The sequence below is a fragment of the Larimichthys crocea genome, chromosome I, assembly GCF_000972845.2.
Source record: "Larimichthys crocea isolate SSNF chromosome I, L_crocea_2.0, whole genome shotgun sequence".
Lineage (NCBI taxonomy): Eukaryota > Metazoa > Chordata > Actinopteri > Sciaenidae > Larimichthys > Larimichthys crocea.
In genome coordinates this window covers 39334865-39356881 of record NC_040011.1, presented here as the reverse complement: position 1 = coordinate 39356881, position 22017 = coordinate 39334865, and the positions used below count along the sequence as shown (strand labels likewise).

At 40.2% G+C, this 22017-nt stretch overlaps 2 protein-coding genes across 2 annotated transcripts; both read right to left on the bottom strand.

The window, feature by feature from the left end:
• Nucleotides 1-24: 24 nt before the first annotated feature.
• Nucleotides 25-4638, bottom strand: gprin1 (G protein regulated inducer of neurite outgrowth 1). Its single transcript, XM_027278187.1, has 3 exons — nucleotides 4186-4638; nucleotides 3086-3545; nucleotides 25-3040 (listed from the first exon to the last, which is right to left on the bottom strand). The coding sequence occupies exons 2-3, from the start codon at nucleotides 3515-3517 to the stop codon at nucleotides 1346-1348; spliced, it is 2127 nt and encodes a 708-aa protein (XP_027133988.1). The 5' UTR covers nucleotides 3518-3545; nucleotides 4186-4638; the 3' UTR covers nucleotides 25-1345.
• Nucleotides 4639-7302: 2664 nt separating this feature from the next.
• Nucleotides 7303-18288, bottom strand: sncb (synuclein, beta). The gene is made up of 6 exons (XM_010737492.3): nucleotides 18140-18288; nucleotides 16958-17091; nucleotides 13266-13295; nucleotides 12922-13007; nucleotides 9456-9542; nucleotides 7303-7916 (listed from the first exon to the last, which is right to left on the bottom strand). Exons 2-6 carry the CDS (start codon nucleotides 17076-17078, stop codon nucleotides 7887-7889), a joined length of 354 nt encoding a protein of 117 aa, XP_010735794.1. The 5' UTR covers nucleotides 17079-17091; nucleotides 18140-18288; the 3' UTR covers nucleotides 7303-7886.
• Between the last annotated feature and the right edge of the window lie 3729 nt (nucleotides 18289-22017).

The window sequence follows — 22017 nt, the reverse complement described above, 5'->3', positions numbered from 1 at the left end:
GATTGAACAGAAGCAAAACAACTGTTTGTTGCACACTTGAATCGCTTTATTTTTGTTAATATATTAAGCGGCGGTTTAAAAACTGTTTAGGTTGCTTTGAATAAACTATTGTAAGTCATATCAACACACAATGCTAATCTTTGTTGCAGCTGATGCTACTAGAAAGAAACAAGAGAAAAACAAAAATGTTGCATAATGTCAAGGCATGAATGAAATCTTCATTTATGACTGCACATCAGCCAAAAGGTTATGAATGATTAATTTGTCAGTGTTTCCTTTGAATTTGAGAATCTTGTTGATACTTGTTGCTGAAATAAAACCTCATGCAGTGTAACTTTCTATAAGCAGCAGATTGAAGAGTTTTCAAAAAATTGTTTACTGACATCTAAATGAATGTATCACAAGTGCAATCTGCAAATAAAATCAATTTCTCCAAACGCGGATTTGATCCCTCATTTATGAAGTTAATGTACGAACACCAACATCACTAACACTGTAACAACTGCTGAATTAAAACACATTCAAAATAGGTTTCATCACATAATTACAACTTAATCACTTAATCATGGCATTAAAATACACTAAGAAGCAATGATTAAAAATACCCTCATCTCATGAGTTATTACTTTTCTCAAATAATCATGATTGTGCTCATCATTGGTACAGCTTTATACTTTTCACAATACAAACAAGTCAAAACATTGTGCCAAATCTAAAAGCAGAATATAAGCCATAAAAAAAGCCTGCCCTCGTGATAAGGACTCCTCTCAAACGAAGACCAAGGCAACATTTAGACCAATTTTAACTTCCATACATTCAAAAAATGACCTCCAGGGTGTAGTGACTGACCATGAGGTCAAAATCACACTCGAAAAATGTCACTCTGCTATCATTCCTCTCAACTGAAGCTGCGTTCAGCAGCAGAGAGAAGGATTGCCATGGCTTCATATTGCCTGAGATGCATAAAAAAAGCTTCAACAGCTAAAATGACTCATGGACAATTGAATGGCCTGGGTGAAAAACATTAGAGAAGAGCTCATGATGACATTGATATATCAGGCTCATTTTTCCAAACCTAAAAAAAACAACAACAATAAAAAAACAAAAAATCTTGTATGGCTAATTCTTAGTGATCAATGCTCCATGATAGAAATTGTATATTAAACGCTCTTGTGCTTTTTGTCTCGTGTGAGGAGGTGATTTGCTTCTCGAGACAGTGCCACTTTGAAGGAAGTCACTGAATGCACTGTATCACAGCCACGCATACCAGATGTCATGCGATTTTCCAGCACAGGTTTTCTTTTCTCCAACCAGCTGTTGTTGTTTTCTTTCTTTTTTTTTTAAGTCACTCTGTCGTATGAGCTTTGGAGCAACAGTGTGGCTGCTGTATGTTCTCCATCATGAGACGGAAGGGGTTTCTTCTGCGTCGGGTCACCTCCCCATCTTGCTCTCCCCTCTTCCCCACCCGGCTTTTACCTGAACCCCCTCGGGTAGACTCTGAAGAGAGGGGCATGGCTGAGGGGTTGAGCGGAGGAGGAGGAGGCATGGAGGGCTGCCTCTTCTTCACCTGTTTCTCCAGGTGTTTCTGGATGGCTGAGCCCAGCACTGTCACCTCCACCACAGCCCCATACACCTCCCACGTCATCCCCTTTTCATCCCAGCTCACTTCCTGCACTGGCTCCTCACTTTTCTCCTTACAATTTCTTCCGTCCTCCTTTGTATCCTCTTTAGCTGCTTCCACCTTTTTCTCTTTGGTTACTTCCTCCTCCTCTTTAACAACTTCTTCTTTGTTCTCCACCTCCTGCTCCTTTTTATCCTCCTCTTCCTCCACTATCTTCTCCTCAGTGCTGGCTTCCTTCCTGATCTCAGGAAAGGTTGTGGTGGTGGGTGTTCTTGGGGTCATAGGTGCTGTAGCGACAGAGCGAAACTCCACCTGCTGACCCACCTGCAGCTCAGCATCTTTAGTCTCTGTACCCACAGCTGCACATGTCCCAAAGGAGCTAGGGAAATAGAAGGCTTGGTCCCCCTCAGGAGGGGTCATGGGGCTGGTAGCCGCAGACTGACACTGCACCACCTCAAGGCTCACCTGTGTGCGGATGTTGTGGCAGCCGAAGGGAGCTGGAGATTCAGGGTAAGAGGGCTTTGTCATGGAAACGTCTCTGAGCTGTTCATGTGCACCTTGGTTGTCTTTGACCTCTGACTTTTCACATTTCATGTCTGTTTTTGCTTCATCACAAACAGCTTTGTCTGAGGTGTCCTGTGTGTGCTCTGGAGCAGCTGTTTCTGTGGAGATGTTTCCATTTCTATTCTCCCTCTTTACGTCACCGTTGCTCTCTCTGAGCTCCTCATGTTCATCTATTTTGACCATGTCTGGCTCTATCAGATAAATAGTTGTCTCTTCTTCTTTCTCCTCATTGTTGTCATAGTGAGTCACCAGGATTGTAATGTCTTGATCCATACTTCCCATCCTCGGCTGTTTACATTGCTGATTACTATCCTTCTGAGTTACTTGTGAATCTCTTAGCTGGCAGCTGGCAGAGATCTCTGGAGATGCATTCGAGCTGAAGTCTTCAGTCGACTCCTTTGATGTGGTAAATTTCAAAGCTCTGGATATCTCTGATTCAGCCTCTGCTGGACTTTTTGTCACAGGGAAACTATCTTGTTGGCCACTCTCCCTCTGCCCCTCACTCTTTTTCACCTTCTGCCACGACTCTGTCCCGATAAGTTCTGGGAAAGCGGTGGTGGATGGCGTCTTTGGAGTCATGGGGGATGTGGCAACAGAGCAGAACTCCACCTGCTGTCCCACCTGTAGCTCAGCATCTTTAGTGCCAGTACCCACAGATCCGGATCTCCCAAAAGAGCTTGGGAAGAAGAAGGAATGGCCACCCTCAGGAGGCGTCATGGGGCTGGTGGCTGCGGAGCAACACTGGACCACCTCCAGGCTGACCTGTGTGCGCATGTGATGCTGGCCAGCAGGAGCTGGGGACCATGGATCTGAGGGGCCTGGAGTCGCTGGTACAGGCACCAAAATATTCTCAATTTCTGGCTCTTTTTCTCTGTCATGAGCTTTGATAATATTCTCAATTTCTGGCTCTTTTTCTCTGTCATGAGCTTTGATTTTATCCTTTTCCACCTGAATTTCACCATCTTCATCTCTATCACTTAGAAACTTGTTAGAGATTGTCATGTCGTTGTGTGCAGCTGCTGTTGGTTCATTAGTCTTTTCAGAGTCTTTAACTCCTATAGAGTCTGATCGGCCTGCATTGTCACAAACCCCTCCTGAAAGCTCTTGATCTTTGGTTATCGGACTCTTGTCTCTCTCCCCATTGTAGCTGGCATTTATGTTAGGTTTAGACTCGCAGTCCTCTTGACTTGTTGACTCTTGGCTTGTGTTAATCTGAGGTTCCTCTTGCACAGCGTCGCCATCTGAACCACATGGATGCTGTCCATCTTCTGCCTTCTCACAAGGCTTGTGGTCCTCTCTTAAACCTCGCATCTCATCCTTAAGACTTCCCATTTTGTCTCTGCATAAAGTGGTGGAATACCTGCAGGGAATAACACAGCGATGATACACTGATTGTTCAAATATATAATATATATATAGATATATTATGTATATAATATATATATATATAATATATATATATGATATATATACTATATATATATATATATATATATATAATATATATAATATAATATCTAATATAATAAAATAATAATATATATATATACTATATACTAATATATATATATATATCAGTAGCTCTAACAACAAGCTCCAGCATGAGAGGAGGAAAAAAACGACGGTTTGTTTTTGTGATAAAATATTCTGTCATATGATATCGGTGACAGGAATCCAGAAACTGGCATGCAACCAACTTCATTGCTGCTATTGATGGAAATTATTCACATGCTTATTTAGCACTATAGGACACTGTAATGTGGGATATTCCTCATTATTACTAAACGCATGATTAAAGTTCATTATAAAAGGATGGAAATCACAATCGACAGATACCTTCCTTTAACCTAAAATATATATCCACACAGTTCATATTGAAGTTCTGTTTTAATCTATAATCACATAAAACCAAAGTCATTCACAATGAGAGTACATCAAATTTTAACTATGAAAACAAACATATCAAACAAATTGCAGCAAATCACGAGTAACAGACGTACCTCAGCAGTCTAAGTCAGACTGAAGTCTCCCCATAACTCTCCCAAATTTGGGTCAAACGTAGCAAATCTCCTTGTTGATCGGGACCCACATCTGTCCGTATATCTCCCCTGTTGATTGATAGTGATTGCAGTGGCTACAGGTTCGTCTCTAGAAGAATCTATCTTAGGCAATCCTCGCTCTTTAAGCTGTGGCTGTGTCTATTGAAAAGCTTCACATTTCCAGTTTCCCTGGAAACCACGGTCTGGTTCTGGCAGTGTGTGGTAACGTAATGACAAAATCTCTGTTCAGCTCTCTAATCATCAGTAAATCATAGTAATTAACTCCAGGTTCTCATAGCAACACAATGGCAACTATGTGAAGAGAGGTTTAAACCTGTGAACTGATGAACTGGCTTTGCTGGAGAAATTTCAGAAGGGGCATAAATTGGAGATAAAAGCTTTCATGTCACTACGGATGATGAGTGTGAGGGCTTCCGGAAGGGAGGGTGAAGTGTGCAGAAGAGGCATTTCTCTCCTTAATGATGCATCACTACTTTTAACTACGAAAGCAACGTGTGTGTCTTTGAAGGCTAAGTTTCTTTGACCAATCAAAGTGTGATCACAGCGAAAGACACTTCCCTCTAAATCAGATTTTGTTTTGTGGAGGCACATCACCGCAAGCTCATTACAGGACCAGGAAAAAGTTTGTGGAGGAAATTCGTGACATATGATCAAAAGTGTGTGTTCTGCTGCAGCAATCAAAGTACATGAAAAGAGAGCAGGGAATATCAGCTGAAGGAGCCTGGAGGAAGCAGAGCTGTGCCTCCCACACAAACAAACACTTGTAAACCACATCTTTCATACCCATTCCTCCCTCCCAACCACTCTGATTTGCGACACATATTTCTCTAGAGCCTCAGTAATATCGCTCGCCTCGAGTAATTGTGTGGGACTGAGGAAATTATGCTATATATTCCCCACATTTTTGAGAATCTTCCCTTTTTTGGTTTGACTGTAGCGGTGGGCTGCAGCTTGGCCAGAACACTGTGTACTGACAGAAGTATTCTCACCATTAATTCAAAGGCTTCCACCAATCCCTGGCTGCCACAGAGAGCTGTTGCCTAGCAACCGCGTAGTGTGACGGAGGGAGGTGTGCTGCCGAGGGCCAAGGTAGACAGCGCTGATCACATTCTCATCAGGAGCCATCAGCCTGCCAAAGGCCATCTTTTCAGCAATGTGTCTGTAATAATGACCGTGGTGATTTGATGATGAGCCCTCGCCACAGTTCAGAAAACACAGGATGCAGCTTAGACAGACAGACAGACAGACAGACAGACAGATAGACAGACAGACAGACAGCTTCCAGCTGCTAACAGTGTTAGCTCTACCGTGTGTGACAGGATATCACATTTAAAAAAACCCGAGAAACAAGTTGGTGTCTGTTTTTATTCGCCAAAAATAATCACATATAATCTGTAATAAAGCAAGAAACACATGTTTAAAAGAGAGAGGAAAATAATGAAAAAAGACACTTTATAAACATTTCCTTTGGAATGTTAGACGAGATATATATATGTACTGTATATATCTTTTTCTTTGATGCCAACATATTTCCATCCCAACATTATTACGCGTCTGGATGATCAGATAAGTTGGCTGCAGTTTTTCAACTACACTTGTTCATTTTCAGGGATCATTTGGGCTCCAATTTCTGGCCAAACTCCTTGATGGCGTCCGAGGCTTTGCCCGCAACTTGTCCTATGGCTGCTTGAGTCTGTTTGCCAGCTTCTTGAGCAGCTTCAAAGAGTCAGAGTGAAGCAGAAGAAAAATAACCAGGTTAAAAAGTAAAATCATCCAATCATCATAAAGTTGATTAAAACTATAAAACTCATGCACGTAAGCATGTTAATAAAAAGCTGTATTTACTCGGTTCCTTCAACATTTTGAAGATTCAGTCTCTAATATTAGCTCCGTACATTTGAGTGAATTTCTGTTTCCATAGTCTTGAATCACAGGTTTATGCAGTCAAATGTTTATAGCGTTTGCATTATCACTTGAATTCCACATGCATTTCATCACAGTTTCCAGCTCAGAGATCTTTCATCAACTATTAAACATTCAATTTTTTGTTTTTTTCATCCTCTGACAGTTTGAGTCTGTGCTCCTGTCTCCTAAAAATAACGAAGCTTCAAAGACAAAGGTTTCTGCACTTTACCTGTGTTGGCTGTTTCTTTGGAGGAGTCTGCCACCTGCTGCACAGCTTCTTGGGCTGCCTTTACTGGAAACACATCACAGGGACTTACAATGAGTGACCTCACGAGTAAAAATCTGTTATCACTTTTGAAATGTCTAAGACTTGACACGTAAAAGACATTTTAAACATGTGAAAAATGTTTGAATATCAAGTTGCTCAATCAGGAAAAAGGCTTTTTCTCTGCGTGCCAGATCTGTGTCATCTTACAGCTCTAGTTCTGTACCTGTAGTGTCTGTGACTCCTTTCACGGCCGATTGACTCGTGCCTTTAAGGCCCTCAAAAGACTTCTTGAATGAGGCCATGGCTCTTGTCTCTGTCCCTGCAGAATTCGCACATCCATCTGAGCCGACAGCAGTGGGAGCAGCCGTTTAATATCCTCTGTTTGAGCCAGACACCACAGAGCTTGCACGTTCCAGTCGGATTAACCCAAACAAAACCCACCCAAAGAGGCCTGATCAGACTGGCATCCCAGCTATGGCAGTATCCTGCCAAAGGGGCAGAGCGTGCTCAGCAGATTTCACACATCCTGTAATAAAACCCCACAGACAAAAGTGAGCAAAAAAGGAAACGTGAGCTTGAAGGGGCATAATAAATCCTCATTTAGACCAACAGGCAGACAGAGCACAATTATAAGAGGTTTAAAATCTAACGAGTGATCAATGGCAAAAGTTAAACACGATCAAACAACAGTAACAAATGGTTTCTTTTTTTACTTTTTATTTACAGAGGAATGTATGTCTGGCTTAACACATAAACCTTTATATTGACAAGTCCTGCAATTTAAAGCACATATTGATATGACAACCATTATGATTTCAAGACATAATATATTGACTTTAACTTGTTAAAATCTTCAGTACACACAAACACGCGCACACACACAAACATGTATACTCTGTCCATTTCTAACAGATAGTTTACTGGAATGATTTCACAAGCAACTATAAAGATACAATGTAAAAAACTCTTACTTCAAAAATGTTTAAAGAAATTTCCAAAGAAATGCAAAAATAAAGAACCCACAAACAGGCATTGTCGACATTTAAGAGGATATTATTGTTTCCATATCTGCTTGCAACCGGACATATTTATTTTTTCCTCTCCCAATGTCTCATTGGAAGATGATGAACATCTATTGCACATTTCTAAATACAGATACACACAAGTACAAAGTCACAAGCCCAGGCTCTGGTCTCATTTCATTGGGAGGGAATCAAGGAAATGAGACAGAGAGGACAAATCCTACATCTCAATAAATACCTACACCCAACACATTACATTAATAACATGACATTTACAATATATAATAATAAAAGATTTGTCTTGAAGGAAGAACATTTTTCAGTGGGAATGCTTTTTTGTCGTTTTTTGCAACGGGGGTATAATTGTAATAGTTTCAGCATTTGTCCTTTTTATTATTAGAAATATTATTGTGCTGCTGGTTGGATGGTGGCTCGGGCTGATGCTTTTACGCTTCTGGCTCATAGTCCTGGCTCTCCTGTGAAAAAAAAAAAAAGATTTGATTTTGAGAGACAGACAAGTTGAAGCAGCAGAGAGAAAACTCCAAATTTAAGACTTAAATTAAAACCTAATCGCATGAAATTCTACTTAAATCTGAGATTACATAAAACAGTGGGCACAAGATCTCTCTCTGCTGAAGGTAATGATGTCACTCCATCACAGCTGTGAGCTCCTCTGCTGCTTCAGTGCCACTCTTCAGCCTGCAGAGGGCAGCACAAGCCTACATCAACTTCAAGGACGCGTCGTGAGCACATTCCCAGCATCCTTGTAACCCTGCACACGCCTCCTCCACGCACATGATCATTAGAAATAAATAAATAACGCAGCCACCAGGAATGTTCAACACTCTTCACTCACACTCAGGTCATCTGATGTATTAAAAAAAAACAAGTGAAACTAGATGAGATGGATTTTTATCTCCAAATCATCCCTGAAAAATCCTCCTTGGTTCACTCTGCAGCACTCAGACTCCATATTTACAGCAATGCAGGGAGACCCTGACATTACCCACAATGCACTGAGGCAGAAAGCGTCATCACCACACCCATTCAGACAGAGCTCGCACATCGCTGGTGTAGCAAAGGATGGGGGAGGGGAAAGAGATGCGGAGGAGTAGGAGAGAGAGAGAGATGGAGGAGGACATGGATGATACAAGCTGCTGCCTCTGAGAAATTCACTTTTAATTTGCATCTCAGGGAATATCTCCATTTCACTCCTTAAACTGATTAATGCAATAATCTGCTGATGGAGGCTGTAGACGGGAATGAAAAGAAAATTCCACCCAATCCACTAAATAAATTGAACATTATCAGAGATCATGCTTCATCTCACATTAAATCTTCCTCCATCTGAATCAGATTCTGAATAATCTGATATTCTACAAGAACAGGTTTCTGAACACATAACCACTGCTTTAAATGACGATATTGTAAATACTAGTACAACTGTCTTTTACTGACGTTATGTGCATCATGTGATGTTTTTATTTACTCTCAGCTATTTAAAATCTGTTTTCAAAGCAATAGATTGTGCACAGTTTGTCTCGCCCCTGTCAGCCATATTCCAAAAATAACCATCTGTGTCAGACACACATCCCTCCTCCACACACACACACACAAGGGCATACACACACGCACCCAATGCTCAGTGTAGGTAGGTGGTGCTATATTCACTGTATTAGCGAAGTGGCAATTGGCTTTTTAAGCCCTCTGCTTTCATTTCTAGAAAAAAAAAGAAGAAGAACCACAGCGTGAGCTGTAGTGTTTGTGTGGGACAGAAGTGGAGGGCAAGTGAGGAGGGCTATTGAAATGCAATACAACTAAAATGTGTAACCATGCAAAGCCGGTGAATACTGATGAGACTCCATCTACTGTAAGTGAATGGACTTATCCTCGACAGTAGTCCACGGATTTACAGATGGTTTTTCACAGGCGTTCCAGAAAACATACAAAGAGTATTTACATACAAATCATATGGCGACGTGCAGACATGTATGTGCTTTCTGTCGTGTGGTTACCTGCTGGGTCTCATCATATGTCTCTCCTTCTGGCTCCAGCATTGCCTCTCCCTGGCCCTCCATGGCCTCCTGCCCATACTCCTCAGGCTGCAGAGACAGAGACAGAGACAGAGACAGAGAAATGAAGTAACGATCTACGTTAACAGAAGCAACTATACATATTTAGTACTTACTTGGACTTAAAGAATGATGTCGGCATTACTCTATATTTTCCTTATTGTCAACAAATCTTATAAAAAGACTCCAGTTTGTGCCGCTTATGAATTGTCATTTCCCGAAGTGGCTGTGTTCTGAAGATTTTCACAGAATCAAAAAAGACTCTCAAAGACATTTGCATGAAAAGTATTCGGTCTGTTGCACAATAAGAAAGATTTTCTTTGGCTGCATTGGTAATCCAGGTAGCTGGAAATGTCAGATTTTCTTATTGTACAATAAAAAATATATATAAAAAAATATATATATATAAGTGGTAGAAATCTTAAAGTTTTAGACAGAATGTCTGTCCTCTGTGGCTACTCTCTTGTTTTGGATTAAGAAATGCAATAATCTCTCTTTTTCTTTTTTATTGCGTAGGGGACAGAATATTCTTTCATCCAGATGGTTAGAAGTGGATTCTGGAAATACCTTTAAAACAGTGTAGTTAGGATATTGCTAAATGACCTGAAGCCAACAGCATGGCCCTAGGGTCGGTCAGTCTGTCTGTCTGTTGGACGTTCCACCACCTTGGTCCAGTCTGAAATATCTGAACAACTTAATGGAATGCCATGAAATGTTGTGCAGACATGCATCATCCCTGTGGGATGAATTGTACTCTATTCACTGAACTTTTCTTAAGGCACCATCATCGGTGACATACAAGAGCTAATTAGTAAATATTAGCAAGCTAACATGCTAACAATAACACCTGCTTAACATCTCATTGTGAGCATGTTAATATGCACAAAAAACCCGGGGCAGATAAAGACCAAAAGCAACAATGCTCTCACTTTCTCCAGTCTGGTGCAGTTATCCCAAAGCATGCTGGTTTTATCTGAATTTTTAAGGATGGCTAAAAAATATATAGCTTCATATTAAAAAAGGATAACGGATACATAATTTAATAGTTTGGTGGTGTGGTTTACAGAAAACAGGAGGAATAATTGGGGACTATTTTCAGCTGTGGACTAATACACATTTGGTAAAATAATATTAAAAAAATAATTAAAACTAAAGCTATCATGGCCTAATGATCTGACAGTTTTTTAACCGTTTCACAAAAGAATAAAAAATATCGACCTTTAGATAAAATAAAAAAAAAGCAAAAACAACTCAATGCTAGTTTCATTGAACATACATCAGCTGCCTTATCTTTTAATATTTTAGGTAACTCTGAAAATCTAATAACTTGACATCTTGACACTGTGAACCCTGACCACAGTGGGTGTAAACAAACTGTATCTCCATCTGAGAGCTGAAGAAAACAGCGCTCCATCACTGCTACACCTGCTACTACGAGCCCTAAAAAAACAAAGCTAGTGGGTCACCACACATTTATTTTTAAACCCAGCACTAATCAAGTCAATTAGGTCAAAGAAGAACAGACCATAATCCCATGCACTGTATCAAGCTGGTGTTATTGCTTTAAGCCCACCAAACATGATTAGCATGGCCTTAAATGCTGGACAACGTGGAACCACCACAAAAGACACACCTTCCTTCAAAGTCTGCCTGAGAAAAGGCTGCTTATGTGATTATAAAGAAGAGGAAGGGTTGTCTGATTGGTCACACACTTGAATTGAGTCAAGGAATCATGTTCAGACCTTGTAATCACTTAAAAAGATTACTTAGTTTTAAAGTATATAAAGTATTCTAAGTGAAATATTTTATCATATAAATGTAGGTGTATAGGTATAGGTGTATAGGTGTAAATAGTGCCTATTTATTCTTTGATTTATCTGCTTACACCAGGACAAGCTACAACTGAACAAAATGTAGCCAGCACATGCCATAACAATGTCAACAGTTCAACAGTCTGTTGACAGGGTGTTGAAATGAGTAGCTTTATCACTGAGATACTGCCTTCAAGAGGCCTATAAGAGCGGGCTGTCAGATTGACTAGATTAGCAAATCAGCGGAGAGAGTCCAATTGAGGCATGACGGCTTAGGACAGGACGGGGACCTCCCTGTTTCACTGACAGAGAGACAAAATGTCAACATGATGACAGTGCACGACCATGTCTATAAAGGTAAAGGACACACAGTCTGTGAATAAAATGTATTTGACTCAATTTCTAAGCCTGGCTATGTGTTGATTTTTTTCCATGTTCTGTGTTTGTCAAGTCAAATAGGTTCCACCTCCACATCTCTATGATCACAGTGTGGATGAAGTGACGTGAGTAGAGACAGAAAGCGGTGACATTTAGCAGAGGTCTTCAGGGGGTCAGAGTACAAGAATAGAACAATTGTGTGTTGAAGAGAGCTGATAGTCCCACAGAGATTGAATAGTGGAACAGACTGTGCACTGAAGATATATATTAGACAGAAGGCAGCTCTGTGCGCAGGGCAACAATTCATCCTCGGGAACACTCAACTTCCAGCAACAGAACAAGTGAAAAATGAAAGTCTTAGCATAAATGCTGAAGAAAGCTGAATTATACTGTGTTTTATCCTTGATCAGAGTTGAGAAATATGTTTTAACCTGAACACACAAGTAACCTTATTCAGCTTTTTCTCATAAATGATCATATAAAAACACTTTAAAGGAATAGAACAGATGGAATGTGAGCTAGTTTCAGAGAGTTTCAGCCCGTGTTTATTCCTGCTGTATAAATCTGGCCGTGCTACAACCGCAATCCTGTCCAGACTTTAATGAACACTACTTTGAGTAAGTTGCCAAACTGTAAGCGAGCCTTGGATCCCAAAATGACGTTTGTTTTCCAGGCACATGTGTGAAAACTAAAATATTCTCAATCAAGAATAATTGTAAGCTGTTGTTTCATTGTTGCCATGCATGCACAGGGCAGCTTTTGAAGTTATTTCATTATTTTTATGCAATTAAAATGGCACTCCATTAGTTGTACTTCTTTAATTTGTTTAATTTACTTGCCACGGGGAGTGAAAAGTGTTTTTGGAGCTTGATTCATACTGGGGACTAAAAGTCCAATATATTATAATAATCTCATTAAGAGACGTTGTAAATACTTGCAGCTCTAGTTGTCAAAAATAATATCAAAGAAATGCAATACTGATGTCAGATGTATATATTATATGAAGCTTTTAAATATGCACTACAGTCTTTGTCAGTCTGGGTTTTTCAGAACAATATATCGATCACCACTGACGTGATTTCACAGTTAAGGTTTGACTGATTTCCCGAGTGTGTGAACAAGCTGCAACACTTTGACAACAGGAACACAGTGAAGAAACTAAACCGCTGTGTTACACTTTAATATGTGTGAGCCAATGGTGACTGTAATGCCGTACGTACATTCATGTCAGTAGGGAACTCGTCCTTTTTCACCAGGCCGGTGGCTGCAGCGATGTTCCCCATGGCTCCAGTGGTCTTCTCAGCCACTGCAAAGACACACACACACACACACACAAACACACGTAACATTATACCAACAACCATCAGATTAAAAGCATGCACATGATGTTAGCTCTCTTTTGTTTCTCAATTGATTATTGTACATAACAACTACTTACACAAACCCCCCCCCCCCATTAAACCAATTCACCATTTCCCAGTTAGGAGTAAGTGTCACTGTAATGAAATGAAGCTTACTGCCGCAGTGATGATGTCCGGGTTCGATTAATAAAGAGGAAACTCACCTGTGCCCACGCTGTCTTTGGCCTTGTTACCTGAATTTAGGAAAAAGATACATTTGTTAGAAAAAATGTGAGCTCTGTAGTAAAAGACATTTGAGACATTTTGTTTGACATTTTGCATTCCAAGATTCATTTCTTTTGTATGTGTGTGTGTGGGTGTGTGTGTGTGTGTGTGTGCAGGAAACTTTACTTTTAGTACTAAGCTTTTAGTCTGAATTATAACCTCTGTTATATTTTGCTAAAATGCATAATTTCTGATCGACTTTTCCCACCTGGATAGGTTTAATCTCATCCACCTGACGACATGATTCATGAAATACTACAGTATCTCAACATGATGGATAGCAGTATTTATTCAACTTTGAACTGTCCCGACCAACCAATTAGTCTTCATACGAGTAATGCAATATCAATTTATTATTTTATTTAGTTTGCCATAGCTCCAGACGTACTAGAGGACAATGATGGCTGCAACACAGAGGTTTCTTTGTACTTGTACTGTGAAGAGTAAAACGATTTAGAACCACTGAATTGTTCAAATCTATGACCTTTGACAGGTCTCATCCATCTACACTGTACTCCATCAAGCTATTTGAGGCAATCAACAGTGTTCTCACTGGTCTTGCTCACTCAAGCCTTGTCGTCCTCTCTACTGTGCAGCAGTCACATGCTTTATTGGTCCCCGAGGGCCTTTAAAAGCAGAACGAGTTGTGACGAAAATGATGAAGAAGTACAAAACCATCACAACAAAAGGCAAGCCTCAGAGCAAAACATCTGAGGAGAAGGATCTATTTAAGCAAGTACAGCTACTGCGCTACATCCGCAGTGAGAGAAATGGATGCTAACTGCTGGTATGAACTCAGAAATATTAGTAATTGCAAATGACTATATTAAAGCAACAAACAAAATCTTAGCGCCAAATGACTCAAATTTAGTGACCATAAAAAAATAGATTTAATTTTTCATAAAGATTCTGTTGAATCACCTGATGTTATAACATGCCAGAAATATATCAGTCTTGTTGGTTGCGACTCTCCTGTATGGAAGCACCTTCTGTTTTTCACTTTCAGCGCTATGTATTTTTAAATGAGGACAAAAAGACTTAATTCCACGTGTAAACTCCCTTACATATATTAAATCACTACGACCCAAACATTTTGAATATACATTCGCGTCATAGCATATTTCAGCAGATGTTTAACAGATTATTTATAGAGCATATGTGATGATATGATAACCGAACCTTAACCACAGTGGTGTAGTATCAATAAACTGTTAAAATGCTACAAGCACTTCATAGTTAATATTCTCAGAAAATGCTGTGGTCATGTTGATAACTGTGTAAATTAAACTGTAGAAAGAAGCAGCTACAATATAGACTGAGACTGTGCAGTGTGACTGCAAGTGTTTACATAAGGAATAGCATTGCTTTTAAAGTAGCACTGTATGCGCACTCCACCATGTCCTAGTAGGGTACATACAGTGCATGCTCTATGAATGAGACAAAATGAATTAGTTGTGACATTAAATGGCATCTAGTACAGCAGGGTTTTCTCATTTCCGCCTCTCCTTCTAGCCTTACTCAGGCTGACTGCTCAGCTCAGCTGGGTGGGCGGTCTACAGCAGCAGCAGTTGTCAAAAGGTGGTCCACAGACCTATCAGATCACTCTTACCCCTCCTCCAAGAGAGGCCTTTAAGCAAATCATACGCAGCTTTCTAGGGCACCACCATGCTCTATAAGCAGCACGCAGAGGCACAGAAATGCCACAGAAATGCCTCCATTCACTTTCACAGGCAAAAGGAAGATGTGTGTAGAAATGAGTCTGCACATGTTTTGACTGCAGCCTGACATGTTTGGCTCTGCTGCTGCTGATGCTGATGACAGGGACACAGTGCTACATATGTAGGGTAACTGGATTCTGCATAAATACAGACATACTGACAACTTCTCCTGAACGTCTCTGGATCAATGATCCAAGCTGGTTACTGTAGATCTACCAGCAGTGGTGTCACTGGAACTCTAGGCCTCCTGAGATCAGCTCATCAACTAACGGACACGATCTGTAATGGCTAGATGGATCCAGGGCCTGTGTCCAGCTCTGAGTCCCCTGAGTCATCTAGTCCCCCTCCCTCTCACCCCTAACAGACCAACTGTAACCTAACAAGCAGAGCTGGCCAATATGGATATAAAATATTTATCACACAACAACACAGGGATATTTGCCAGTATATATATACAGCTGGTGAAATATATTTATATATAATCACATCAAAGATAATGAAATGATAATTACTTTCTAATGCAAGTAATTGTTAGATGTAGCTCCAGAAGTGCTAAAACCACACTATGTAACTCAAATTAAGTTCTCTACAACAAGGTCAGTGTCATTTTGTTTTATGGGGCTTGAAACAAATTAATTAGACAGTACAACTGGTTAGCACTGGTTATCATGACATTAAAATTTCATAATTTCATAATGATTTCACACCATTAAAGAATAATCCTAAATTATTGCCTAGCAACACAGATAATTAAATAATGCATGTCACTGCCTTTACAAGTGAAGCATTAAACAGGAATATGACAACTGTGAAAGCTGGTCTTTACTCAGGATTAATTTTGAACGCAAGATGATCAAAGACACTGAAACAATGTTTGCCTCGTACCTTTTCTCAGGTGTCCATCTACCTCCATGTCACATGTGTTCATTTAAATAATGATCTAAAGCAAATGAATTAGGCCGGGCTGATAATCTAAAGGCGCATACTTGGCGACTGCACTTTAAAATTATGAGCTAGTGGCACTAATCTGTGCAGATAGCTGTGCTGATGTCCATTACAAACTAAGCTGCACTTTAAAAGGACAAAAGCAGAGGCCTTTAGTCTGTTTGTCCCCAGGAGGTGACCGTGGGCTGAGACTGTTTTACAATCTGCCACCGTCCTATGCACGGACATGTGGCAAGAGCTGCTCCCACCATCCTGCTTCCCCACCCCCACCTCTGTTCCCATCTCCTGCCTGTAGCTCAGTCAAGTCAGGCAAGAGGGCATAAGGACATTAAGAGCCTCATACCATGTCATCTACATCAAAATAACTCTTAATTCATTTTTCAAATCTACAGATATTTATAGGAGTAAATACTGCAGACTGGTTCTGACACAGAGGGTGAAATCTCCGACTGTTTAATACTGCATCAACCTGCATAAGTAAAACAAAGATATTGATCGAGTGTCAGGCTGAGTGATTCATCAAATTACCCCTGCTATAATAAACCGCTCTGAACTGATATTCAGTCTGTATCATGGTGCACACTAAAATACCTGTCATATCAGTCACAGTGAGCTCAATAAAATGTACTGGCACAGAGGAAACCATGAGGGTGTGATACTGTCATCTAACTGTGTTATGATGGTGAACAAAGAGGTTCAAAACTAGACAATAGTACCGCCTGCTGCTTTCTTTCCCATGTGAGAGAACCCAGATTCTGCTATTTATTGTGCAAATACATCAAGTTACTGTATAATTTAACCATTTGTTCCAAGACTTATGGGAATGTTGCATGAGCTAAATCATGAAATATTCTCTGCTGATTTGTTGTTGCTCCTGCAGGAACATTAGGAGTCTCACTGGGCCTGGTATATTATTTGCGTGTTAAAAAAGAAAAGAAAAAAAAAAAGCACATTTGTGATCATCTTACCTACAAACATAACTCCTTCTTTAGTCTTTTCAGCTGCAACCGCAACACCTTCCTTGGTCTTCTCTGCGGCCACAGCCATCCCCTCTTTCGCTTTAGACAAACCCTTCATAAACACATCCATCTTGGCCGAGCTACTGTGGAGAGATGAACCATACACCTGCTGTCAGTCACCACCATCACTGCTGTAACACGTTATCTCACTGATATGCACAGATGATATGCAGCATCTCATATTGTTAACAAGTAGCTGTAAGTACCATATTTCCATGTATTTCTACAGACCTCTAAGGATATGAGTTCTATAATAAGACCATAGGTTATGGTAAAAGAAGGCGGCACCGCCTCCTGTGGTAGATTCTGACAGCTGCAGTCCAGCCATCAGGCTGTAGTAAAAGCTCTGTTCACTCATGCATTCAACCCCCTTTTCACATCCTCGTCAAAGCATAAAATATTCAAAGACAAAAAAAGATTTCAATGAAATGGTTAATTGTGGAGGCGCTCATTAATTATTGCTCGCATGTAATGCTACTCTCAGTGGCAGCGAGATGACATGGGACTATGCACGGGGGAAAAGGCGCAGGCCTTTCTTTTTTTTTCTTTTTTTTTTTTAACGGGACTGTACAGCACATTACATATGAGAAGGTTGGCATGTATTGCCAAGAGCTCCACAACGTTTGCTGGGGGAAGGGAAGCACGATCTGCACTGATGATATATGCACCCATCACGGTTTGAACGTAGAACCATGTGGGATGTGATCTGAGTTGATGATTTGAATAAAACAGACAAGGCTTCAGGGGCAGGGAGCTCGTATTATATTCTTGTATTAGACTCCAATCATGCAGAGTCCCATCCTGGATGTCTCAGGTCAAGCCTTAAATTACTACGTTTGACGGTGTCGACCGTTTCTCACGTTTGCATCCTCAATCCCTTCGCCTTATCTGAAAGACTTGAGGATAATCTGACAACGCAAAGCGAGATGATTTTTTTTGTTTGTATGAATATAAAAATGATGGTTAAGAGCTTTAAAGTTATTTTTTCAAAAGGCACGGTGCAAACCAGTGCCTTCAAACGACGACGCTCACATGCATGGTCCTCAAATGGTGGTGACCTCTATATTCTCAGAAAAAAATAACGATAATAAAGGAGTGCATGGAAATAAATAAAAAAAATGGAGTTCTTACCTATTTACAAATAGCCTTCAACTTGTCCCCTTTATGGTTAAGGCGCACGGTCGAGACAAACTATCGTCTAAACGGGAGATATTTTCAAGTGATCACTAGGTGGGCCTTTCCTCGGGCTGATCTCCACCAACAGGGACGGCCCCCTTTCACAGTACGGCTGAGACTATCACGCCCCCCCCCACCCCCCCTCTCTCCTCTCTCCTCTCTCTGTCTCTCTGTCTTATTCCTTTTCTCCCTCTCTCCCCCCACATCTATTGATCACCCCCAGATGTCAACTGGTACAGCAAAGAAATGAGCTTAACAGAGAGCCAGCCTTGTTTCCTCCGTTTCTATTACAGCAGTGATAAAAAAAAAGGAAAAAAAGAAAATCACGTTATGTGGCTGTGACATGACTGCAGCAGTATCATACTATATCAGCACATAGAAATGTCATTTAGCACAATAATATGGGCTCTTTTTATTGGGGCAGTCTGGGTACAATTATTATAAAATAAACTTAAGCCTATTTGAGATGGATTCTCATGGGATCTCCATTTTGGTTTTTAACTTTACTCCTACCACCCCATGTTGCACTAAACAGAGACACCACTCTTACTGACTTTTATTGAGCATTTGATTACTCACCTATATGAGTCTAAGGTCATTTACTTTATTTTTTAATCGCCCCAATTAGACAATTAGCTCATTAACAGTTGCCTTATAGATTATAAGATGTGGAAGACCTTTAAAACCATCTTATTGCTGTTTAGTGTGCTCACTCTGACATGCGTACAACTGCATGACCAGAACAGGAGCGTGATCTGAGGGTGATACCATTTTATTCAAGAGATGGGGGTGTGTTGATTCAACAAGGCTGTCCTGTATATATATATTTTTTCATTTTGTACCAGCTAAAGATTCTCATTGGTGCTTTGATAATAAAAAACAAGTATAAAGTCACTCGTAATTAATTTAATAACCTTAAATAATTCATCAACACCAGACGGATTCTCTAATGCTTTAATACTCCACGCCAAGTATTGGTGCTTAAACAGTCACAAGGTGATATCTGCTTTGAGTATTTAATTGAAATTCAACCCTATGTGGGCATGAGCTCGTGAGTATATCGTGTATTACGTTACGACTGAATGTCTCAGCCAATCACAGGAGAGGATGAGCTCGGATCGAATCACGATTTCCCTCGGGTTGAATATCGAACATGGCAGCAGGTCATGCTTCTTTCTGGAGGGCCTAAAACTGCTGTAATACAGCTGTCCATGGATACCACATGCTCCACTTTGTTCCACTGAGCTGATTTACAGCCTGTCAAGGGGTTAACTACCACAACCTCCTTTTTTTATTATTTTTTTTTACCCCCTGTCTGACGTAGGTGCAGTGACGCCATCCTCATTGAAGTGGGCGAGTGATTGCGAAATCCTCTCCCCTCCTCCCCAGTTTGAGGAAACCCCAGATACATCTCATTGAATTACACTGTCCTGTCTCATCTGGTCTCACCGAGCATGAGTAGGCAAACTGTGGCAGTGGATCTGGCCATTATGTGTCATGCTCTGCAAGAGGTAACCTGGAGAAGTATGACGTCAATGCTGTACTATAAAGAAAAAATGCAGCGTGTCTGCACTTTAACATTTTATATTGACTCCCCTGTGTGCAGAGAGATGATATATTGGATGTGGACATTCGACACATAACCTGCACTGACTCATTCTCTGACCAAGACTGCATGATGTACATTTTTGCACAAGTTACTGTACAGAGTTTGTCTATTTCTGTTTGTATATTTCTTACGTCAATCCATTAAACTTTAGTTGTATTTATACTGTGACACTGCACGTTATTATATCTATCTATCTATCTATCTATCTATCTATCTATCTATCTATCTATCTATCTATCTATCTATCTATCCAAACCCCAGAACAGTCACCTTCCATGTATTATTTTTGTCAGGAGATGAACTTTCATTTACAGAATAGTGCAAACAATCCCCATGCCATTATTTGTCACCCTTTCATTAGTTACACACTTCATAAAATCACAAATTTTATCTAATCTCTGCTGTGAACAGTCCTCCACTTGGTCAGGAGCTGTCCATGGTTCTGAACTGAGCTCTGTCCCTGTCCATGGTGCTGATCTATTTCAGCCAACATGACACATCCCCTGCAGGACAGGATGTAAGATAAAAGGGGTCACAGATGTCTTCCATCAACGCATCGGAAGAAAACTTTACACCCAGTTAATCCAGTTGACCTTTAAAGCAGCTTTCAGCCCACAGGTGCTGTAGATGAATTCACAATCTTGGTTTCCTCACTGGCTGTTTGTACTTGTGAGCCTCATCTGCCCTCTTGTGGTCATTTTGCAGCTACAGCGTCCTTTTACTGATATTACATGTAAATATTAAATGCAAGAGCTGCGCATTAGACCAAATTATTATGTTCTTTTAATATCCAAAACACTCACTTTAATTTGCTGCTAACAAACACGTAGTAGCTTTTGTTAAAAAATTAGGAATATTCAAAGCAGCATTACAAAATCCATCTCATTAATTAAAACAACAACATTCATTTTAATTAAATCAAATTAGGGTAGAGTTTTTTGTCAAAATGAGGGGATGGGTGTTTTCACTGTTTACACGTTTTAATATAAAATCACATTAAGGTTTTTTTCTTTTTTTACTTGAAATGTACTATATAAGTTAGATGCCGTGCCCAGACTTTAATAATCAAAACCACCATTATGTTGATTACACTGAAGCATCAGGCAATCTTTTAAAAACATCCCTGAAGTGTGCCACCATTTCATTAGTTCCAGTTATTCTCTGGTGCACTTGTTTTTAACAAGATAAACTGACATGTTTGAGCTAAGAGGCTGTAAAAAATATTCATAACAATGAATCACAGTTGTAATTTATAAACATTATGCATAATGTCAGCCGCTGAATTTTAATATTTCAACTACTTTGTAAAAATGAAAGCTATAGTAAATTAACAATTAGGATTATAAATGTGCTGGTTAAAGTCATAGTTTGAGTATTTTGAAGCGGGTTAGCTGTGAATTACCTCCAGTAGAAGGTGGTCAGCATGCTCCCAGTTTGTAGAAGCAGACAGAAGCACAGCTATGCACTGTTGTGGACAGGGTCACCAGAAACACATATTTTAAACACATAAAAAGGGCTCCATAGTGGCTCAACTAATAGATCATGAGCCCCAAGTGCAAAAGTCTCTACTACAGCAACCTGGATTCATCTGCAGCCTGTAGCGTGTCATCTTCATCTCTTTCCCTGCTTTCCTGTCTGTCTTTGGCTCGTTAGCGTTACAGCAGCACAGTCAGACAAGGATGTTGGTTAGTGCCAAAGAAAAAGTCTGGCGGCAAGGTAAAGAAGCTCTGCTTCTGTGCTGGGATTCCTGCTTCTCCAAACTGTAGACCACTGTCTAGTGGAGGTAATACACAGACTATGGATAAGTACCTCACTTCAAAACACCTTAACTATGGGGCGCCGGTTAGATCAGTAGAGTGTTTGACTCCAACCTGTGGCCCTCTGTTGCGTGTCACCTCCCCACTTTCTTGTCACTCTTCATCTGTATCTGTCAAATAATGTTCAAAAGCCCCCCAAAATCTTAAAAAACCTCAACTAAAACCATACCCTACTATATTAAAAGGTCCAGGATTTAGGATTTAGTGGCATCTACTGCTGAGATTGCAGATTGCAACCAAGTGAATACCATAACCCTCACCTCACTCTCTCCTTCCAAGTATGAAGAAACTATGGTGGCAGCACAACTCTCATAATAATGCGATAATACTTTTTCTGTTCTGGACTACTGTAGAAACATCTGACATACTGTAGTTCAACATGGCACAATTCTTAGATTCATGTAATT

Excerpts from the sequence above, each read along its gene's own strand:
- gprin1 (XM_027278187.1), bottom strand. The coding sequence starts at position 3,517 with ATGGGAAGTCTTAAGGATGAGATGCGAGGTTTAAGAGAGGACCACAAG. Across the intron at positions 3,041-3,085 it reads ACAGAGAAAAAGAGCCAGAA|ATTGAGAATATTTTGGTGCC; the intron begins ATTGAGAATATT and ends AAAGAGCCAGAA.
- sncb (XM_010737492.3), bottom strand. The coding sequence starts at position 17,078 with ATGGATGTGTTTATGAAGGGTTTGTCTAAAGCGAAAGAGGGGATGGCT. Across the intron at positions 9,543-12,921 it reads AGTTCCCTACTGACATGAAT|CCTGAGGAGTATGGGCAGGA; the intron begins GTACGTACGGCA and ends CTGTCTCTGCAG. Across the intron at positions 7,917-9,455 it reads CATATGATGAGACCCAGCAG|GAGAGCCAGGACTATGAGCC; the intron begins GTAACCACACGA and ends TTTTTTTCACAG.